The sequence below is a fragment of the Benincasa hispida genome, chromosome 2 (assembly GCF_027475165.1).
Source record: "Benincasa hispida cultivar pf3 chromosome 2, pf3_genome.v1.1, whole genome shotgun sequence".
Classification (NCBI taxonomy): domain Eukaryota; kingdom Viridiplantae; phylum Streptophyta; class Magnoliopsida; order Cucurbitales; family Cucurbitaceae; genus Benincasa; species Benincasa hispida.
In genome coordinates this window covers 17,369,946-17,390,635 of record NC_143479.1, presented here as the reverse complement: position 1 = coordinate 17,390,635, position 20,690 = coordinate 17,369,946, and the positions used below count along the sequence as shown (strand labels likewise).

Below are 20,690 nucleotides of genomic sequence, written 5' to 3'. Positions count from 1 at the left end.
ACTGCTGCAATTATACCAGCATGTCGATTTGAAATTAAACACACCTTTTCATGTGTTACAATTTCTCTCAGGTGTTTCATACTTAGTGATCTCGAACAAGCCATCATATCGAGCGGTACTGTTCATGTAACAAGTGGAAAGTATTCGACATTCCATGCTCGCATTTTATGGTCGCTTGCTCACATTTTAACATGAACTACGAAGATTTTATTGAGGACTACTACAAATTGTCAACGTATGCTGAATGTTACTTTCCTCAATTTCAACCTGTACCGCATGAAGATTACTGGATCACACACCATAATATGCCCGTCTTACATCCTGATCCATCGTTGTTGAGAAGACCTGGTAGACCAAAAAGTTCACGTTACCACAACGAGATGGATTGGACAGAACCAACCACTCAACAACGATGTGGATTTTGTAACGGACATAATCGAAGAAAGTGTCCTTCGTTACTAAGACGGGCTCCAGATAGTTAGGGATTGAATAATAAATAATTTTTTTTATTATATATTCATTTTATTGTATATTCAATTTTTTTATTATAATTTATTGTATATTCAAATTTTTTTTATAATAATCTACTGTGTATTCAATTTTTTTTTTGTAATCAATAAAGTTTTACATTATAATAATCTAATATATTCAATTTATAGTATAATAATCTAATATTCAATTTATTCAATTTGTTGTCTAATGATTATTCAATTATAGTATAATAATCTAATTTATTCAATTTATTGTCTAATGATGATTCAATTATAGTATGATTATTAGCTATTTTTTCTCTTTTTTTTATATATATTTCTATGGAAAGTTTAAATAAAGTGAAGACTCTCACTCTCTCCTAAGATCTCGGTCTCTCCTAAGATCTCGCTCTCGCTCTTGCTCTCTCTCAATATCTCGCTCTCTTTGTTATTGTTGTTATTTTTCCATTAATGATTACCAGCTTTCATTTATTCTGGAACAATCACAAACACTTTTTTGATTATGGATCCACTACCAGAAACTCAATGCGTAATCTTAGCATTCAATGTGTATTACTGAATAATCTCATTTTTCAATTATTCAACCATTTCATTTTACCAAGTTCAATGTTAGTCAGATTAGTCAATATAAACTAAATCTCGCTCTCTCCAACATTCTCGCTTTGAATCTCGCTCTCTCCTAAAATATTGCTTTGAATCTCGCTCTCTCTTAAAATCTCGTTCAACATCTCTCTCCTACTATCTCGCTTTGAATCTCGCTCTCTCCTTAATCTGCTTCAACCCACTTATCTCCTTAATCGCTTTGAAGTTTTGACATGTGTGTAACCTTTGACAACCTAATATACAAAATTTTGTTCGTAGACAAAGCTAATGCAATTCGAGTACACAGATACATATAGTATACCATCTCATTACTTTATTTCCTCTATGAGGGAAAAAGAAAAGTAATAAACTTGCAATCTCGAGGGTGGATGTGTGTCGAAACTTCAACTTTCGACAACCTAAGCAAGATTCGCGAGATTTCCCTTGTCGAGGGTTGAAGTTTCGGCCTATGTATTGTTTCCAAGTTTTTCTTTGTTCGTCGAGTTCTCAACGTTCGACCTCCACATTAGTCGAGTTCTCAACGTTCGACCTCCACATTAGTCGAGTTCTCAACGTTCGACCTCTAGCCTCGAACTCCCAAAACAACAATATTTCTCTAATAAGTTTCAAAACAACAATATTTCTCTAATAAGTTTTGAAAACAACAATATTAATATTAAAGATCGAAATTAAAAGTATGGGGAATAAATTGTTTAAAAAAAAAATCGTCAATCTTATTTTCCGACTGGACGAGGGTAACTCAAATTGCTGAACTTCTTTATCAATATTTCCGAAATTAACGGTTCCATCTCCATTCTCCACCGAGTAAAAGCCCTTCCAAGCATTTCGGGATGAGGACGAGAGGGTTGGCCACCAATGTGCAGAAAAATCAAAGCTGTGGGACAGACTGACGCAGTTGCTCGATTTCCATTGCATATTCAACTTCCTCTGCTCTGCTTCTTGTTTATGGCTAACCTATTTTCACCTCCCTGCTCTGTTCCCATTTCTTTCCCTCCTCTTCTCTAACTTAAACCCGTCCACCATCATGCTTCGCCTCCGCCGCAACTTCCATCTCTCCCGCCACTTTCTTCTCCTCAATTCCTTCTCCACCGCCGCCCCTCCGCCTCCTATTCACCTCCCACTCTCCCATCCCACTTACATTGTTTGGGGCTCCAATACCTCTGTTGGCAAAACCTTAGTTTCCGCTGGCCTCGTCTCCTCCTTCCTACTTTCCGATACTCCTTCCCATTTCCTCTATCTCAAGCCCATCCAAACCGGCTTCCCTGCCGATTCCGATTCCCGTTTCGTCTTCCAGAAGCTATCCTCCATATACCAACGCCGCCACGCCCGTCTCTCTCTTCTGGCCTCCGACCATGTTCTCAATGCTTCACTCCCCGTACTAAACTCCTTCTCCGGTTGCGGAATTGACGATGGTAGCCAATTGGCAATGTGCGCCCTGGGTCGGTATGAAGAACAACGGTTGGTGGGAGAGGAATCGGGTTTAGGTTCGAGGCTTATTTGTAAGACCATGTACGCCTGGAAAGAGGCTGTTTCTCCGCACTTGGCTGCTGAAAGGGAAAGCGGGCTGGTGGACGACGCTCTTGTGCTACAGTCGCTGCAGAGTTGCTTGACTTCTGGATTGGCAGCGAGTGGCGAGAGTGAGGGTGCAAAAACCAGAGCCATGTGTCTCGTCGAGACAGCCGGTGGGGTTGCTAGTCCAGGCCCTTCTGGGTCCCTTCAATGTGACTTATACAGGTTCCTATAACATTCGATCATTATACCATACCACGTAGTATGGATTATTCTATTAGTATTTTAGTACTGCATTATCCTCTTTCATGTTTCTTTCTATTTTTAAATTAAGCGCGGAGCACAGCATAGGAAGAAGTTTACGGGTTGCCAAAAAGGAAAATGCCATGCTTAATATTTGGCTGTCCGAAAGAAAATCACCTTTTTTTTGTTGGTTAGTTTTCAGTACTGTGGGTCATCGCCAAATGTGTAACCAATCTGAATTCGTCTCGGTTGGATTCTGGATCTATTCCAGATTTGCCAATGCCGAGATTGAGTCTCTTGTAAATTACATTATCTCTTAACGTGTTAGTTGCATTGTTCACAAGAGCTGAGCCTCCCTGGTGCTCGCATTGTTTGTACACCCTGTTATTTTTTATGAATATTCTGTATTTTCTTATAATGCAAAATATATCTTTACTGAGGTTGCTATTGCCTATTGTGCTGTTATTTCTGTGCTTCTCTTCGAGTTTTCTTTATTTTATAACTCCTTTTGGCGGCAGGACATTTCCATTATGTTTACTGACTAGAATAGAAATGCTAATTGTATTGTGTTATATTCTATGTTCCTCTGGAATCCATAGATGAACTTTAATGAATAAGCAATTATGATTAAGAATGAGTCGTTGATATATTTTACAATTTTCCCAGAGAAGGTTAGTATTAAACAATGGTTTGTATATAGCGTGTAAGTTTACTCGAATCCTGAGTTTCAGATTTTCATTTCATTCTATCAGGCCTTTTCGTTTACCCTGCCTTCTTGTTGGTGATGGCCGGCTGGGTGGTATTTCTGGGACAATTTCAGCATATGAGACTTTGAAACTTCGAGGTTACGATGTTTCTGCCATTATCTTTGCTGATAGTGGCCTTGCAAATGAAGTGGCGCTAAGTTCTCATCTTCGAAATAGGTAAAATCCCGTCCTTCTTCTGATTATTAGTCTTACTTCGCAGGAGGAAGTAAACACACAAGTGTCAGATGAATGTTATTCTATGGCATTAATATTTGCTTATTAGGAAATATAACTGTATTAAACAAAAATGGTTGCAGAAATGGAGGGGATAAGACCTCACCCAAGCAAAGCCCCACTAGGTTTGGAATTAGGCCCTCAAATGGTATTAATGGGAAAAAAAAGAAGTGCTAGAAAGATATCGATGAGAGGAAGCCTGTAACATGTGCAACGTCAAAAAACATGAAACTCAATGAAAGTGGGTGTTTCTATAAAAAAAACATGTGCAAAGTCAAGAAACTCAAAATCATCTCTCACGCCAAATATTCTATATAAGGGCTCTACAATCATTCAAATAAACAATTTAAGATTTGCTTTTGAAGTATATTCCTTCAAAAGATTGGATGCTAAAATCCAGTATTTTTCTTGGTATGCACTTGCAACATGGAAAAAAAAAAAAGCCAAACTTTTAACTTAAGAAAATTTACCCATTCAGGTATCCTTTACCACCCATATTTGAGTTCCCATTGGTAGGGCCACTCTGTATTGCCGATGGTCAACCAAGTTGTCTGTTATCACATGCCTGCAATGCAGTGGCCGCTAGTATGATATCATTTTTATTTCATTTTCCCTGATAAGCCATCTTTTCCTCATCTAAAGTCGTAATTTTTTTCAATTCAGTTATATTTCAGCTTTTGGAGGCATGTTCATTTACTTTTTCCTTTTAGGGTGCCAATTCTTGTGCTACCTCCCATTCCTGCTGATATAACAGACGACCTGATGGATTGGTTTGACAACTCTTGGAACGTATTTGTTTCTCTGAAGGAAATAATGTTATCAGCTTATTCAGAAAGACTTAACAGATTGAGAGAAATGCCAGAAAAGGCAAAGAATATTTTTTGGTGGCCATTCACCCAGCATAAACTTGTGGCAGATGAAGCTGTTACAGTAATTGATTCTCGCTGTGGTGAGAACTTCACTGTTTTCAAGGTGCAACTCATAATTTCTGTTACTAAATGATATATTTTTATATATTTTCAGCTTATAGTTTTACTCAGAGTTTCTCTCTTCGTTCTAGGCACATATAGTTTAATTCTCCATGCATATAGGTGCATATATGTGGAAGTCTTGCATTTGTATATTTAATAATTTTAATATTACTGAAACAAAATTTATTCAATAAAAATCTTATACGAGCTTACAAATCTATATTTATTTTATATTTTGAAAATGTTTTCCACGTTCCCCATTCTTTTTATTTATTTATTTATTTTTTTAAAGAAATTGTAACATCAGTTAGGAGTTGAATTCGTCTGAGAGATCCATGTTGAAATACCTATATTATTTTAACCTTTTGATTTCATTTATATTAAATGTTTTAATTTGCTGCCCTTGAAACTGACATTGCCTTGATTCCGCGTGCATGTATGATTTTTTATACTCCTTTTATTCTTTTTGTTCCTCTTGAGTTTTCTTTATACTTGATTGGCACGTAGCGTAAAAAAGTTAGAGTAATATATTATGTTTGCACTGCATGTTCTATATAGGATCAGGGTAATGAATTTATGACTCAACAATTTGATGCATGTGCCAGTTGGTGGACACAGGGTCCTGATGCTGCCTTACAGGTTAATTCTTGATCCTTATTTCCTTTATATCTCTATGGATTTGTTGCAGTTAATGTTATTAGTTTCATTTAGTTTTCAAGCTTTGGCTAGTCTCCACCATTGTCAATCCTAAAGATTCAAAGAGTTGGATTAGTATGCTTATCTCAGGCCATCCATTCAAGAATACCAAAGAAATTATTTGGAATAACATTCTTGCTGCTATTTTATGGAATATATGGGATGGAAGAAATGCTAGGATTTTCAACGACAAAGCCAGATCTACTGAAGAAGTCCTCCATTCCACTGTTTTCATTGCTTTCTTTTGGTGTAAATCTTCACCGGCACTACAAAACCATAGTTTCTCTTGTTAACAATTGGAAACATCTTTGGCATTCCTTATAACATGGAATTCTTTTGTATATCTTGGATATATATATATATTTCGATAGAAACAACTACTTTCATTGAGAAAGAATGAAAGAATACAATTGCATAAAAAAAAAAACCAAGTCACCCAACTAAAGAAAGGATTTCCAACTAGGTGAAATAGTAACTAGAGAGTAATTACAAAAAACCTTCAAAATCGAAGCCCAAAGAGAAACATGAAATATCACCAAGGACCGAACCTCCTAGGTTCTCTCTCCACACTCCTAAACGCTCTATTATTTCTCTCATCCCATAGGTCCCATAACAAAGCACACACCCTAACAAACCAAAGAAATTGCCCTTTCTCTCTGAAGGGCAGATGGAGAAAGAACTCCCCGATCATCAAACCAATGTCCCTCTGGCTAGCAAGCGGACATCAAACTCTTGCAAGAAATAGTTCCAAATGGATTTTGCAAATAGACACTCCTTGGATATTTTCAATATCAATAAAATTATTTCTTATCCAAATAAGCTTTGGCTAGTATCAATTTTAAAATAAAGAAGCAGAAGAAACTAGTCAATAGGTCTCTTTAATCAAAATAACCATTATGGAAAAACAAACATATCCAGCACAAGAATGATATCCTTTTAAGAAGGTTTTATCTCTCCATCAAACAAATAACGTAATCCCCGTTTCCTTTTACCCTCTTTTTTGTTCATTTTTTTCCCACCACTATGAATGTTGTTAGAGTTTGTAGGGGTGTATGTTTGTCGTTACCTAGTTTGTATGTCGTGATAGGAGTAGTGGTTTCAAATGGAGTGAATCAGGAAGGGTTTGGAGGTAACTATAGAATGATGTTATTGGTTAACTGGCTAACTCCAAAGCATTTGATTATCATAAAACTCACAAGATTTTAGTATCTTAGGTAGGTGACCATCATAGAGTTTAAACTCATTCTTTCTAAGTCCATCTCTATCTTTTCATGGGCTACAATGACCACTTGTCAACTCAAGATGGTTAAATGGTGAAGTTTCTTTTCATTAGTAATTCCTGTTATAGATTTATAATGTCCTTTAAGGTGTTTTTGTTTTTGTTAATACTTGCCTCTTTTCTTATCTTTTATTATAATCTTGAAATGGTAAATACTGTGCTTCTTTTACGCTCTTATGATATATTTATTTATTTATATATTTCTTTGTTTTAGCGCCCCATGATTTTACTTTAACGCATCTTTTGTTTAGGTGTTTTCAGACTGAGCTAGCAAGTGATATGGGTTATGCTGCTGCAAGATTTGGGCATGTAATGTTTCCAGAGAATGTGTATGAACCAGCTTTGGAATGTGCAGAGCTTTTGCTTGATGGTGTTGGAAAAGGTCATTACCTCTTTGTTTTAACCTATTTTTGTATATAGCCATGTCATGTATTTATTAAATGCTGCACACATATTTCGGCATCTTCCATATTTTTTTTTAAGAAGAAAAAAATTCATTATGTGAAAACTTCTTCTAAATTCCAATTACATTAATGCCTAACAATTTTTTCCCAAAAAAAAAAAGGTTAGGTTTTATAAACTCCCGGTTACCATACTACTCAAACTAAAATTTGATTCAATTATCTGTCAAGTACCCATAATTGAAATAGTTGGCCATGGAGTTCACATAAGATTAATTATTTGTCCAGTTCAAATATTTCACGATCTCCTCATCCAGGATAAACTTGAAGATCCTATGCTCGAATAAAATGTTCCGACTCCATATTATAACTGTACCTTGTAAATGGACCTATATAGTTATCTTAAAGCTGATTTAAAGTCAAATGGATACAAATATGAAAGTAGGTAGGAGAATTGGAGAAGAAAGAGTAATGGTATAGGTTATTGAATGAAAGGGTTAATTCTTTTCTTCGATCTTATTTCTTTATTTTTTGAGTTCTTTCTTCATATTTTCCTGTATTTAGGACAGGTATTTTTAGTTGGGTTCTTATGTATATTATGGGCAAATAATTCTTAGAGCTTAGAAAATTATTTTGTTATTCTCATCGGCACTTAAAAGTTGTTATGAGTGGCTTTGAGAGGTTTGAATTTAACTTATCTGAATTAGCTTTGATTCTATAGAAATTTCCACATCTATAAATTTTCTAGTTAAGGTAATCTATTTGTTGTGCAGTTGTGCTAAGTACCACAACAGTAATTGATGTGTGAAATGTTAACCTATTTTCCTTTTAACTTATGGTTTTGTTATGTACTTGTAAGTGTCTACTCCAATGATAAAATAAAATGGAGGTGAGAGTGATTGAATGATGAATCAATATTAACTGAAAAAGTGATTTGAGGCTTTTGTAATCTGTATATATATTTTAGAAACTTTCATTGAGAAAAAACAGAAGATGTAATCTCGAATATGATGAAGTTATGCTAAGCTATAGTTGTTCCAGAGGAGGGTTGTGTTAACCTTTTCCTACTTCCAAACTGTTTCAAATAGTTTGTACTCCACCCAGGTTCCATTTTTTGCAGGTTGGGCTTCTAGGGTGTATTTCTCAGATAATGGATCTACCGCTATTGAAATTGCACTAAAGATGGCCTTTCGGAAGTTTTCTATTGACCATGGAATCCATGATGCTCAAGAATGCAATGCGGAAGCACAACATACTGAGCTTGTGGTAAGCTGGTGGTAAAAAATCACGAGAGAGAGTTTTTGATAATCTCCGTATTATTCATCTTGATCCAAGGAGTACAAAGAGTTCTCTTTAAATAGTTACAAAAAACTAATTGACAGTTTATTAATGTAACAGACTTAACAGAAATAAAGATTAATCATAACAATAAATGGTTCTATAAACTATCTCTAATGGGTACAACATATATGGCAAGTACACTCAGACAGTGAGTGATCATGCTGCCAACGTTATTATGTTAGGACATCTAGTAGCATGCACAAAACATTGAGCTACTCTTTTCATTTGGGTGAGAGTTAGTTGTGGAGGAAAGACTTCTTGCAGAGAAGGTTGACCTTCCTTGGTGCAAGAGTTCCTTGATTGTATCGGAAGTTTTCTTTTCTAGAGAAAGGAGATTATGATCGTCATTTTTCTTCAATTATATTCTATACAGAATCTTCTTACTCTTCCTCTAGTTGACTGGGAAGTAGTTTGCTCATAATAATGCATCGGTGACAGATATGTCCTCAGTGGTTTGCAATAAACACCCTTTTTCTATCTCATTATTTCTCCATAATCTATATCGTCAATTAAACAGAGAATGTAAAGTATCTAGGTATTACTTGGCTGCCTGTGGTCTTACTACACAAGTTTATTTGTGTGTTCCACCTGTAATTGACTGTCGCTGACAATTATAATCATGCACGAAATTGTGGTGCAAGTTTCTTTCTTTCTTTCTTTCTTTCTTTTTTTTTTTTTGGAAAGAACTTATAATTTATAGGTGACATTATCAAGATTTACCATTCCAGGTCTTGGCTCTCAATGGATCATATCATGGTGATACATTAGGAGCTATGGAAGCTCAGGCACCCTCGTGTTATACAGGCTTCCTGCAGCAACCATGGTATAAACTAGAGCTATGGTAGCTGTTTAGTTCATTCCAAAGAGTTTCAAAATATTTGTTTTAATTTATATTTTGGAGACGAAGCTTCTCATTAACTATAATGAAAGAAACAAATTTGAAATAAAAGAGCAAGTATATTCTTGTGGACATTGATTCTAAGATCAGGATTTATGAGATTGGTCACCATTGAATCTTCTCTAATAGTATCTATTTTTAACGTAAATTTTCTTTGGTTCTGTCAGCTAGAAATAATGTGACTGTATATATCCATTAGTGATTGGCTGCCAAGCATAGTCCATCCATAATGGATACCATGGAACTGGAAATGTTCAAATTTTATTAATATTTGTAGAAAAATTGTGTATCGATCAATGGACAAATTAGTTCTAATATATGATCTTAGAAAACTAGATAGCTGCTTTATATATATATATATATATATATATATATTTATTTATTTATTTTAATGCATGTGGGTTTGTGGCGTTTTGAGCTACTAGTGTGATCGTTGGTTGATTATTTGCGATGTATTATTATTACACTTGATGTGATCCAAGATCAAAATTATTAGTAGCAAGCAATAGTTTGATATGATTTTCTTAGGTGCTCCGATCTATATGAAATCCGGGCAAAAAACTTTGATGTCGCTTATCAGGTTTTTCAACATTGTTGATGTAGCTAGTCATGTAGCTCTCTTAGCGCAAAGAAAGCAAGTACTCTGTGTACCTTACTTGAGAGTTGAGTCTAATCAGTAATTCTTATTGCATGAAAGCCTCTTCTTGTGGTTCTTGTGCTTTCAGTCTTTTTTCATGTTTTTTTTCTAGCCCGTGACTTGTACTTTTACTAGTTTAATGAAGGATAATAGTTTATGGTCAAAAGATAGCAATGAAGGTCGTTGGGAGCATGCTTATACCATTTTTTGCATAATCGTAACAGGTATACTGGAAGAGGTGTTTTTTTGGATCCTCCTACAGTCTATATGCATAGAGGCAAATGGTATATTTCCTTGCCAGTTGGATTGCGGCCAGAGACCTTGAGACTTGAGAATGCTTGTAAGTGAATATAATTCTTCCCCGTTAAAGTGTATCTTGTTTTTGTTTATTGACATAATGTTATTTCTGTCAGTTTTCTGTTCACGCAATGAGGTATTTGATGAGAAAAGGGACCATTCAGATTTGGCTGGAATCTATTCAGCATATTTGTCTCAACAATTATCATATTCTTCAAAATCCAAGTCATTACTTGGAGCACTCATTATGGAGCCAGGTAACCAGGATATATTATCATCATAAACTTTTCCTTCGAATCATTTTGAGAATGCCTTTTCATTTGTGGTTTTCATTTAAAAAAAAAAAAGTTCCTATCGGATTACTAATCCATGAGATAGATAATGTCATGATCAACCAATTGTACTTGTTTATTTTGTTGAGGAGATATGAGATGGGTTGTGGGGGTGGGGAGTGGTTCGGAGAATGTTGATTCTTGAAATGTGTTGCTTATTATTATTTAATTTCCATTTATTTTAGTGCTAACTCAGATGGAAAAAGATATGCCTCGTATAATTAGTTTTTGTACCTCCGATGGGAAAGGATTTTGAAATCTGGAGTGTTCATGACTTCGGTTACATACTCAAGTCTTAAGTAGCTTAACTAACAACGATTGCAGTTTCCTTTAACTAATTAGTAATTATTTTATCATCTAACCTGGTAATTGTTATATAGTAATACAAGGTGCTGGAGGAATGCATATGGTGGATCCTCTCTTCCAACGAGTACTTGTGAAAGAATGCCAAGATAAAAAAATTCCTGTCATTTTTGATGAGGTTTTTACTGGTTTTTGGCGCTTGGGTAGTGAGGTTCGTAGTCATTCATCTTAATAAAATTTCCTTTGCTAGCTGGAACCAATAACGTGAAAGGGGTAATTCAAACTATCGGCTCCTTGCAGACTGCTGCGGAGCTACTTCATTGTGTGCCAGATATAGCCTGCTTCGCAAAGCTGATGACTGGTGGAATTATTCCGTTATCTGCCACATTAGCTTCAAACTCTGTATTTGAATCCTTTATTGGTGACTCTAAGGTAATTACTGCAATGGGTGTGATCATTAGCTACAATGTCTCTTTGTTATTATCTCTGTCTATTAGGCGAGCATAATCTTATGCCAGCTTATTTTGATTATTTTTATTTTTCTCAAGGGAGCATTCTTATACATTGCCGATTAGTTTTATTAGTGCTCAACCAAAATTTATCTGTAGACTTCTGTATGGTCGATATGTAGGATTGCTTTATGATCTGCTTAGCTTTCCTTAACTCTCTAATCAGAGCTGAAATGAGCTTTGCTCTCACAACTTTTTGTATCCACGATATGGTTAAATCCATTGTTTTCATGTTCTTTTTATAGCTTGAGGCCCTTCTGCATGGACACTCGTATTCTGCTCACGCTTTAGGCTGCACGGCTGCTGCTAAGTCCATTAAATGGTTTAAAAATCCTCAGACAAACCAGAATATCAATTGTGAAGGGACATCGCTCAGGGAGGCAAGTGCAATCTATTTTAAATTTGTTCTCAAGTGGATGGTCCAATAATTTCTCATGAATTTGTTTGAAAGGATTGTGAAGTTTAGGACTAGAGGGATTTGGATAATATCATACATCAGGGAAGAAGGGAGTAGAAAATGATACTCCTGAATATAGTTGTGGTTTTCTATAAGGCATTCTCATGATTAATACTTGCATTTAAAATTATTTTATAATTTGAAGGTCTTGCTAAAATACCTTTTTGTTGGATCCATTTGTTTTTTCAACGCTTACAGTTATGGGATGAGAATTTGGTTTTCGGGATCTCGTCACATCCTGCAGTTAAGAGAGTAGTAGCATTGGGAACTCTCTTTGCTCTAGAACTTCTAGCAGATGGCTTTAATGCTGGGTATGCTCGAACCTCCTCATCAACTTCAATTTCAAAAAAGCATTTTACTTGTATCATTTCTATGTATATTACGTGGCTAAGTTATGTGCAAATCGAGATAGATCTTGCCAGATGAACAAACAAAACGAAGGTTGCCAATTGTGCTTGGGAATTCTTTAATGAATACAGTAGTAATTACGTAATGCAGATAATGATTCATTCTAATTCTCCATAGTGAAAATTTTTGGCCCCAGTTGCAATAGTTGTCCCCTGCATTGCACCTGAAATCAAAGAAAAAGAAGATAAATTAAACCTGATAATCTGTTTGCTGGCTAGAGTGTGGCAGTTTCGAGTCGTACTAAACAAGTTCCGTACTTCATTACGAATCGCAATATGTGGGTGAATAAATTCATATCCGAATTCTTTGAAAATATGATTACTTTTAGAGTTAATTACTGGAGTTGATCGGTTTTGAACAGGTATGCATCCCTGTATTCAAGATCTCTTCTATTAAAGCTAAGGGAGGATGGGATTTATATGAGGCCACTGGGCAATGTTATATACCTTATGTGTGGACCCTGCACAAAACCAGATCGCTGCAGCCAATTACTAATCAAACTCCTAAGCAGATTGGATGAGTTTATCAGCGAGCCCAGGGAAAATTTGAATTCCTGTCATTCATGAAAGACAGCAATGGTTCTTACTCTATCAGCCACTTTTGGTCGCTGTATTAGTGCTGTAGTAACTCATGTAGCAAGTTTGATTCAAAGAAATGTCTCATTACTCTCTTTTCCTCATTAATATTGTTATGTTTAGTTATTTGTTCTTTCGTTTTTGCTTGGACCGTTAAAATTTAGAACTATTTAAAAACATTGTAGAATGAGGAATCTGCTGATGATCACTAAGCTAAGCCCCTTTGGTCTAATATATGCAATTTGGTAGTGAATAAAAGTTCACTGTTAAAGATATCAAATTGATGTTTAATTAAGAAATACTTAAAAAGTTGATCCATTTGAAATTATATAAAAATCAGATTATGATAATTTGAAAATTGTAGATTCATTTTTAGATGCAGTGCAATCAAACAAATTTGTTATTAAAATTATATTTAAAAAATGATCAAACAAATAAATATTTTCCCCAAACATCTTAAATGTCAGGTGCATAAATTTTTATCCCACGCTAATAGGTGGGTTTTCACTCAACATTCCCACTTTTGCATTTTGTTTTTTCAAATCTTTTTATTTCTCTCTCTGTTTTTCGTTCCTTTTTAGTTTTTCCTTTATCTTCTATATTTTATTCTCTCTCTCTCTCTCTCTTTTTTTTTTTTAATTTATTATTTCAACTTTTTTTTTTAAATAACTTTTCTTGTTTTTATGATATTATTTTACATGTTTTTTCTTAACATATTTATTTTCCTATTGTATTATTTATCTTTCTATTTTTGTTTTTTTTTTTATTTTCTTATTTCTTGACTGTTATCATTTTTTTTCATCGTGTTCTTTTTTCCTTCTGTGAATGAAACTTAAATTATATTGTTTAAAATTATTTTAGAACATTGACTTAAAATAATAAATTAAATAACTAATTATTTAAAATCAACTAGAGTAAATTAATTATTGAAAATTAAATTTGGTTGAATTTAATACTTTATTATTACACAAAATTGATATTTACTAATCCTTTAAAAAATATTAATTAATTAACTAATAATAGAGTAAGTAAATTTTTAATTAAATAATCTTGTACATTTGTACTTCTAGTTCTAATCTATAATTATAGTTATTTTTAAAATTAAAAATATAATTTGATTATTTAAAATAATTAGTTTATATCAACTTCTTTTGTATATATATATATGACTTATAATTGACATTAATTGATTGGCTAATTAACTCTTTAGTGAACAAAACTCTAGAAAAAAGAAAGAAAATGGATATTTAAATTTACTTATCAATATTATTTTTTATTAAAAAATTGATAGTAAAAATGTGCTATATAAAAAAATTAATTGATAATAAATATATTCAACTAGAGGATAGGTGGGTAAATTTGATAAAATTCTAATGGTTTAAAGTTAATTTAATAACTTAATGTAATAAAAATAAATTAACAAACAAAATTTAATTACTGAAATTGATTGTGATTAATTTTATACTTTAATTGTATAGAAAAGTATAACACATACTCACACATCCTATTCTCATTAACATACATAACCAAACATAGTTATCTTCAGGTATCTTATACCTAAACATTCATAAAACCTTAAACCAAATGCTCTTTAGTTTTCAAGGTGAGAAATGAAAATAGTAATATTTAGATTGAAACTTACCGTACTTTAACTTCTCCATGTCCTGAGCAAAGTTTTTGGTTATCCCTCTTTTATAGTCAAAAGTAATTCTGTAATAGTACATGACCATGACATTACTAAAGTTTACGAGTCTTTCCTTTTTCGTAGTTCAACAATTGCAAGAGGTCGAGTATTGTTGTCTTATATACAGTTATGCTTAGATTGACAAAGTTTACAAGAACTCATCTATGCAGGACGACGACTAATTTTAGGCCTAATGTCTATCCCTTGAACGATGAGGCCACTCTTAGAATAATTGCAATTAACCTCCTTAAGAAAGAACTCAATTTCATCATCTCCACCATTATTGTGAAGCTCTCCCAACTCGATTTCAAACCAACCATCATGCCTCTCCTGTGGCTGTTTTGCCCTTGACATGCTATTGCCAAGTGGATTTCTTCTCAAACACGGTGTACGACGGCGGCGCTTCGGTGGAGCATTGTCTAAAAAGGGGTCCAAGCAAACTCTACTTGTCCAGCATTCCCCAGCAACAATGGCCACTGCTGCATCAGCAGCAACTATATCAAACCCATAATACCTACGTTCACTCATCTTAAACACAAAGTAAGCTGCATAAGTTGTTGCAGGACACAACATTTTGCAGCTTAACTTTCCTTTAATTTCAAGCCACCAGACGTTGAGGAGAACAGCTACCTCAGCAAACCTGATTTCACACACTACATTAAAGGACCAAAGTATTGGGAGTGGAAGAAAAAGAAACAAGATAAAGATTGGGATTTGAGGCAATCAAATAAACTTAAACCTTGACTCAGGATGAGGCTCCCAAGTCCAATAGACAGGCATATCACTCCAAACAATTGACAGGTCCCTTGCACCAAGCATTATGCATTTCTTACCACTCCATTTATCCAATGAAAAGCTCTGCCAAATACCAACCACTGAGCCCACTCAGTTTATATGCATACAAACAGAGTGCATGGAAGATATCCTTATGAGCCACTTCTCTGTTCTTTGGGAATCAGACTCATCAAACAAGTGTATATACAATAAAAAATCTGTACTTGGAAACTTTCTTAAGGGAGGATACAGAAAACAAAAGGTTGTTGGAACTCACGCATGAAATAGAACACAAGAAATTGGATTTTAGATATCAACCATTCGAGTGCATGTAAACATTTTAGCAACATTTCAATAGATTTTGTTGAAATCGAAGACCACTTCAAAAGTTTTGGTCATATATTTTCAATTTAGTTTGTATTTGATGATCTACTATTTTAAAAGTGACACTCTTGGTCCTCTAATTTGAACTTTACTTCTATTTGATCTCTAACGTATGATATGGTTTGTACTTGATCCTTGAGTTGGATAGATTGTAAATGAACTAACAGAAAGATGACATAGTAGTTACAATATGTTGATTATTGACTTGATGAATTAGTTGTGAAAATATGTATGATTTCTTGAGTGCTAGAGGTTTATTTATTGCAGGAAACATTTAAATGATGCATCTAGTTTATTGATACATTCTCTAAAAGCCCTCTTGAGTACATTTGATTTCATATTTACCAACCCATCTTCTATTAATAACTTTAGAAATCTCAGAAAGATTATCATTTGCATAAGATCAACTCTTTTTTGAACTTTGACACGTACAATTCCCTCAAAATCATAGAATATTCTCATGTTTTTTTTCTTGTGCCATTACATAGTTAAAATGTTTGGGATAGGAAAGATATATGTTTTAACCAATTAAATTATGTTTACATAAGGAACTCAAAATTTAAAGTCAAATCATACAAAATAATCCTTTTAACTTTGATATAAGTGTCAATTATTTCCTATACTTGCAATGTTTCATTCATACCTTCTAAAACAAATACTTCCTGAAGGTTTTTTTCCCTATTAAAATAAGATGGTAGTTCTTGGAAGGCAAATACAAAATTATTTACAAAATTATTCACATAAATTGATATGATAATTGATGTGGAAAGTTAGGTAAACGGTTTTGGCGACATTGACATGAAATAAATGATACTAATTATCTTAATCCTCTATATTAATGTAAATAATTCTATGAGTTGTTTTTAAATAAAGAAAAATAAACTAAATTATTTATAAATATAACAAAATTTCACGATCTATCAGTGATAGACCGTGATAGACATCTATCAATATTAGTAATAGATGTCTATCGTGGTATATTATAGACAATCATTGATAGACATTGACATTTTGTAATACTTGAAAATATTTGCAACCATTTTACTGTTTATAACAATTACCCTAATTTTATGTATGTTTTCTAATTTATACACTGTTATGTCAATTTCGATTTTTTTTTTAATTTTCTCATAAAACATTTTGTTTTTTTTTTTTTATTAAATATAAAGTTCAAGAGTGTTTTTTAAAACAAATTTTGATATTCAAGTTAAGAAATAAAATTTTTCAAAATCTATGAACAATTGAAATCTAGTTTAGACTCCAGAGTTAAAAGAGATATTTGATATAATTTGAGTTGTTAAATTACAATAATATGCCTTTAAAAAGTACACAATAAGTTACTAATAGGTACTTGTTTTTTTTTTTTTGCTTTCCGTAATATTCCAATCAGTTAATCTCACCCTACCTAATCTCATGTAACGACGGGACTAATTTACGTTCATCTTGACTAATCCACAACATAATTTGTTTGATTCTATCGTATTTAAATATAAAAAATTTATAGAATATTAAATCCGAGTAAATTACTACCATAATCGAACTCATTAACTCTGAGATATTTATCATAGTCATGCACTATTTATCAATAGGCAAACTCATAAGGGTTGAAAGTCACTGTTAACTTGAATAGTCAACATTATGAAGAGAAAAAATATCTCCATGGCCGGTGTAAGGCTCGCGTCAGCCGACAACTCATGAAACTCCGGCCAGCCGCGAGTCACTTTGAGTTTAGAGAAAATAGGGGAATCAGAAAGCTTACCTTGTTGCCGTCGTCAATCAGCAGAGGGCTATCGCAGAGGGAGAAAAAGGTCTCCTTCTTCGGACTCGAAATTGGATCAAAATTGAGGTTGCTAGGTTTTCGCCGAGAAATCAGAAGCTCCCAATCGGTGGGCAGGAATCGGTCCCACACGATGTCCGACTGCGAAGCCGCAACGAAAGTCCTGCAAACCGCCGACGATCTGCAGACATCCGGTGGAGTGGTCAGCGACAAGATTTTAGCTACGACTCCTTCTGGCAGCGAAGAGAAATCAGAGATTTCTTCCTCCGTTGCCTTCCCTTTTTCTTCTTCTTCCATCAATTCAAAGATTGCAAAATAATACTGAATTTACTGATTTGATTTTTATTTTTAGGGACAAAGAGATAATATATCCTTCATTCCTTCTCAACCTCCCCAAAATAAAGTCGTCTCCTTCCACAAATAACTTTCAAAATTAATAATGTTAAAAAACGAATATTCTACCCATGTGTTGTCTTATCTTTTAATTTTTTAAAAACAATTTATCTTTTAAATTAAAAATCAATTAATTTTAATTTTAAATATTGGTTATATGACATAAGTTGCTTTGTGTATTTGTGGATTGTGCTCATACGACGACGTTCAATGTTTTGTGCTACTCACCACCTTTCATTTGTACGTCGAACTTTGAACCCTCGATCTTACCCTTCTTAACATTATTATTGAGGCTGTTTAATTATCATTCCGGATACCTTTCTCTATCAAAAAATTGTATTTCTAAATTTTTATAAGATCTCCCTGTAATTCCTTCCAAAGCTTGTTGAATAAATTTTACGAATTCTGTTGTCTCAGCAAGTCTGACTAAATAACGAGCTAATGAATCTCCTTTTTTTTGCAACTGAACTTTCCAATCAAATTCGAGAGCGAGAGCGAGATTTTGAGCTTGAGCGTGAGCGAGAGTAAAATAGCGAGATTTTGATAGAGAGCGAGAATACCGTACAAATTTCCCTTTTTTTCCTTTTTAATTATTACACATTCCACCTTCTTCTTTCTAATCCTCTTTTTTTTTTTAATTTTCCATTTTATAAAAATAATTTCTAAAAATATTTTATTATTTTATTTAAACTCTAAAAAGAATAAATTTAAAAAAATAACTCATAAAAATAAAAAAAATGTAAATCAAATATCTCATTTATATAAAAATAATTACAAAAATCAATGTGTCCCACAAGGCGGACGCCGTCGATTTCGAGCTAGTTATCGTCATCGACTTCGAACTTGAGTTGCTCGGGTTCTTCTTGATGTTGCTATGATACCTCTACAGGTGCTTCATAATATAAATATTCATTATGCTCTCCACGACCCCGACCATGTCCATGCACATATGAAGACGAAGGACCAGCCTCTGAATCATAATGTCCTGAACCAAATGCTGGCATCATCATCATCGGACTAACATAATCAGTTTGACTCTACGTCTGCGTCATAGGGAACAACTCTTCCACATTATGTGCAACCTCATCAAACTCATCCTCTTCCCGAACAGGTCCTCTACGTCTAGGAGCTGGTGGAAGAACAATAGATATATCGTACATATAATGAATTTCCTTCATATAGCTTTGGTTGTCACTACATATAGCAAGAACTTGGTTCGGATCATTCGCAATCTCACGGAGTCTACTGTTGTTCGATCTCTGTGAATTATAAAACAATTAGACAATATTTAAAATAAATTTAAATTAAAAAAATTAGATAATATTCATTCATTTACCAGATGACCCACAGCTGCTCCCGGACGAGTGACGTAGCGCCTTGTGATATTATTATACCAATGAATATATTCTGGAGTGACATCCATGTCAAATTGTTCAAAAGAAACCCCCACTGCTATAAACCTTGCACGATAGTGCCATCGCACTACCAAATGTGCAAATTTTTTGGACCAATCTCCAGTCCTTAGGTCAATATCATGCAGTACGGGTTCAGTATTACAAGGCGATGGGACATCCTGCTGAAAACCGAATTGTCTCATCACCCTGTCAGGAAGATGCCACTCACCAATGTGAAAACATATGAGAGGACTCATCGTCCACCATATGTTTTGACCATTCGTACAAAACTTAGGCAAAGTATGCACAATAATTTTGTACGGCTCCCAAATAACCTAAAACACAAAATATTATATTAGAGAATATTAAAGACAAATACAATAAAAATGTGAATAAAATAATCAATTAAGTTTAGTGTAATGTACCTGTTCAGGTTGAAGCAGATCAAACATGTATCTATACTGGTTGACTACATGTGTGGCTGTCTTAGTCACACAAAATTTGTCTCTCCACTTAAATTTTTAAATTGATAATTTAGAATTTAAATTAACTAGATCAGTGATATAAAAATTAAATTGAATTAAAACAATATATCGAGAACCGTAGGCTCGTCCAACTAACTGAGCGTCATTAACATGATGTAGCTGTGGAGCCATTATTGGAAATTGTTCCCAAGCCCATAGTTGTAAAGGTATGAAAGGCCCAGCTATCTCTCGAAACTCAGGTCTTGTTGCTTTGCATAGTTGTCTATACAACCATGCCAAGCATGTTCCACCCCACGAATACCGCCCCGCATCATGGAGGTTAGCTAACAGTGGCAGGAACATCAAGTGAACAAAATGACTTATTTATCTGAAAACAGACTTCCACCCATCATTTGTAGTATATATGCTCGCACATATCTTATGACGGTTTCCTCGTCTGCATCATCTGTGAGCTCACGAAATTGTGTTCCTAACCATATTAAACTTAACCTCGATCCTTTAATTTTGTCGACAGGTGGGGTCGTACAGTCGACAAACTTCTAACCAGTCATCGTACATCACTCCGGTGACCTGCTCACCGTCAACAGGTAACCCCAACAACACTTCTATGTCTTGTAGAGTGAAAGTGCACTCTCCAACGGACATATGGAATGTATGCGTCTCGGGCCTCCATCTCTCGATCAAGGCTGTGATCAGATGCCAGTCCAACTGAATAAATCCTAATTTGGCAACCCTATAGAATCCAGATGTGCGCAATAGTGGTAATATTCGAGGGTGGAGTGGGATAGTGCACTGGAGAACTGCTTCTCGACGTCTGCAAGATATTTCTCCAGTAGTACGATCTCGCCATACAACATATGATTGATGAA

General features: G+C 34.3%; 2 protein-coding genes across 2 annotated transcripts; one reads left to right on the top strand and one right to left on the bottom strand.

Moving 5' to 3' along the window:
- The first annotated feature begins 1,840 nt into the window (after window positions 1–1,840).
- Window positions 1,841–13,038, top strand: BIO1 (adenosylmethionine-8-amino-7-oxononanoate transaminase). Its single transcript, XM_039022763.2, has 14 exons — window positions 1,841–2,828; window positions 3,599–3,769; window positions 4,537–4,798; window positions 5,356–5,436; window positions 7,034–7,154; window positions 8,294–8,439; window positions 9,243–9,337; window positions 10,274–10,389; window positions 10,463–10,603; window positions 11,059–11,192; window positions 11,282–11,413; window positions 11,736–11,870; window positions 12,146–12,258; window positions 12,717–13,038. The coding sequence occupies exons 1-14, from the start codon at window positions 2,119–2,121 to the stop codon at window positions 12,919–12,921; spliced, it is 2,562 nt and encodes an 853-aa protein (XP_038878691.1). The 5' UTR covers window positions 1,841–2,118; the 3' UTR covers window positions 12,922–13,038.
- Window positions 13,039–14,592: 1,554 nt separating this feature from the next.
- LOC120070872 (F-box protein PP2-B10-like) lies at window positions 14,593–18,014 on the bottom strand. Its single transcript, XM_039022764.2, has 3 exons — window positions 17,532–18,014; window positions 15,354–15,472; window positions 14,593–15,254 (listed from the first exon to the last, which is right to left on the bottom strand). The coding sequence occupies exons 1-3, from the start codon at window positions 17,844–17,846 to the stop codon at window positions 14,777–14,779; spliced, it is 912 nt and encodes a 303-aa protein (XP_038878692.1). The 5' UTR covers window positions 17,847–18,014; the 3' UTR covers window positions 14,593–14,776.
- Between the last annotated feature and the right edge of the window lie 2,676 nt (window positions 18,015–20,690).

Excerpts from the sequence above, each read along its gene's own strand:
- BIO1 (XM_039022763.2), top strand. The coding sequence starts at position 2,119 with ATGCTTCGCCTCCGCCGCAACTTCCATCTCTCCCGCCACTTTCTTCTC. Across the intron at positions 8,440-9,242 it reads CACAACATACTGAGCTTGTG|GTCTTGGCTCTCAATGGATC; the intron begins GTAAGCTGGTGG and ends TTACCATTCCAG. Across the intron at positions 9,338-10,273 it reads GGCTTCCTGCAGCAACCATG|GTATACTGGAAGAGGTGTTT; the intron begins GTATAAACTAGA and ends TAATCGTAACAG.
- LOC120070872 (XM_039022764.2), bottom strand. The coding sequence starts at position 17,846 with ATGGAAGAAGAAGAAAAAGGGAAGGCAACGGAGGAAGAAATCTCTGAT. Across the intron at positions 15,473-17,531 it reads TGATTGACGACGGCAACAAG|AGCTTTTCATTGGATAAATG; the intron begins GTAAGCTTTCTG and ends GGTATTTGGCAG. Across the intron at positions 15,255-15,353 it reads GAGCCTCATCCTGAGTCAAG|GTTTGCTGAGGTAGCTGTTC; the intron begins GTTTAAGTTTAT and ends GTGTGAAATCAG.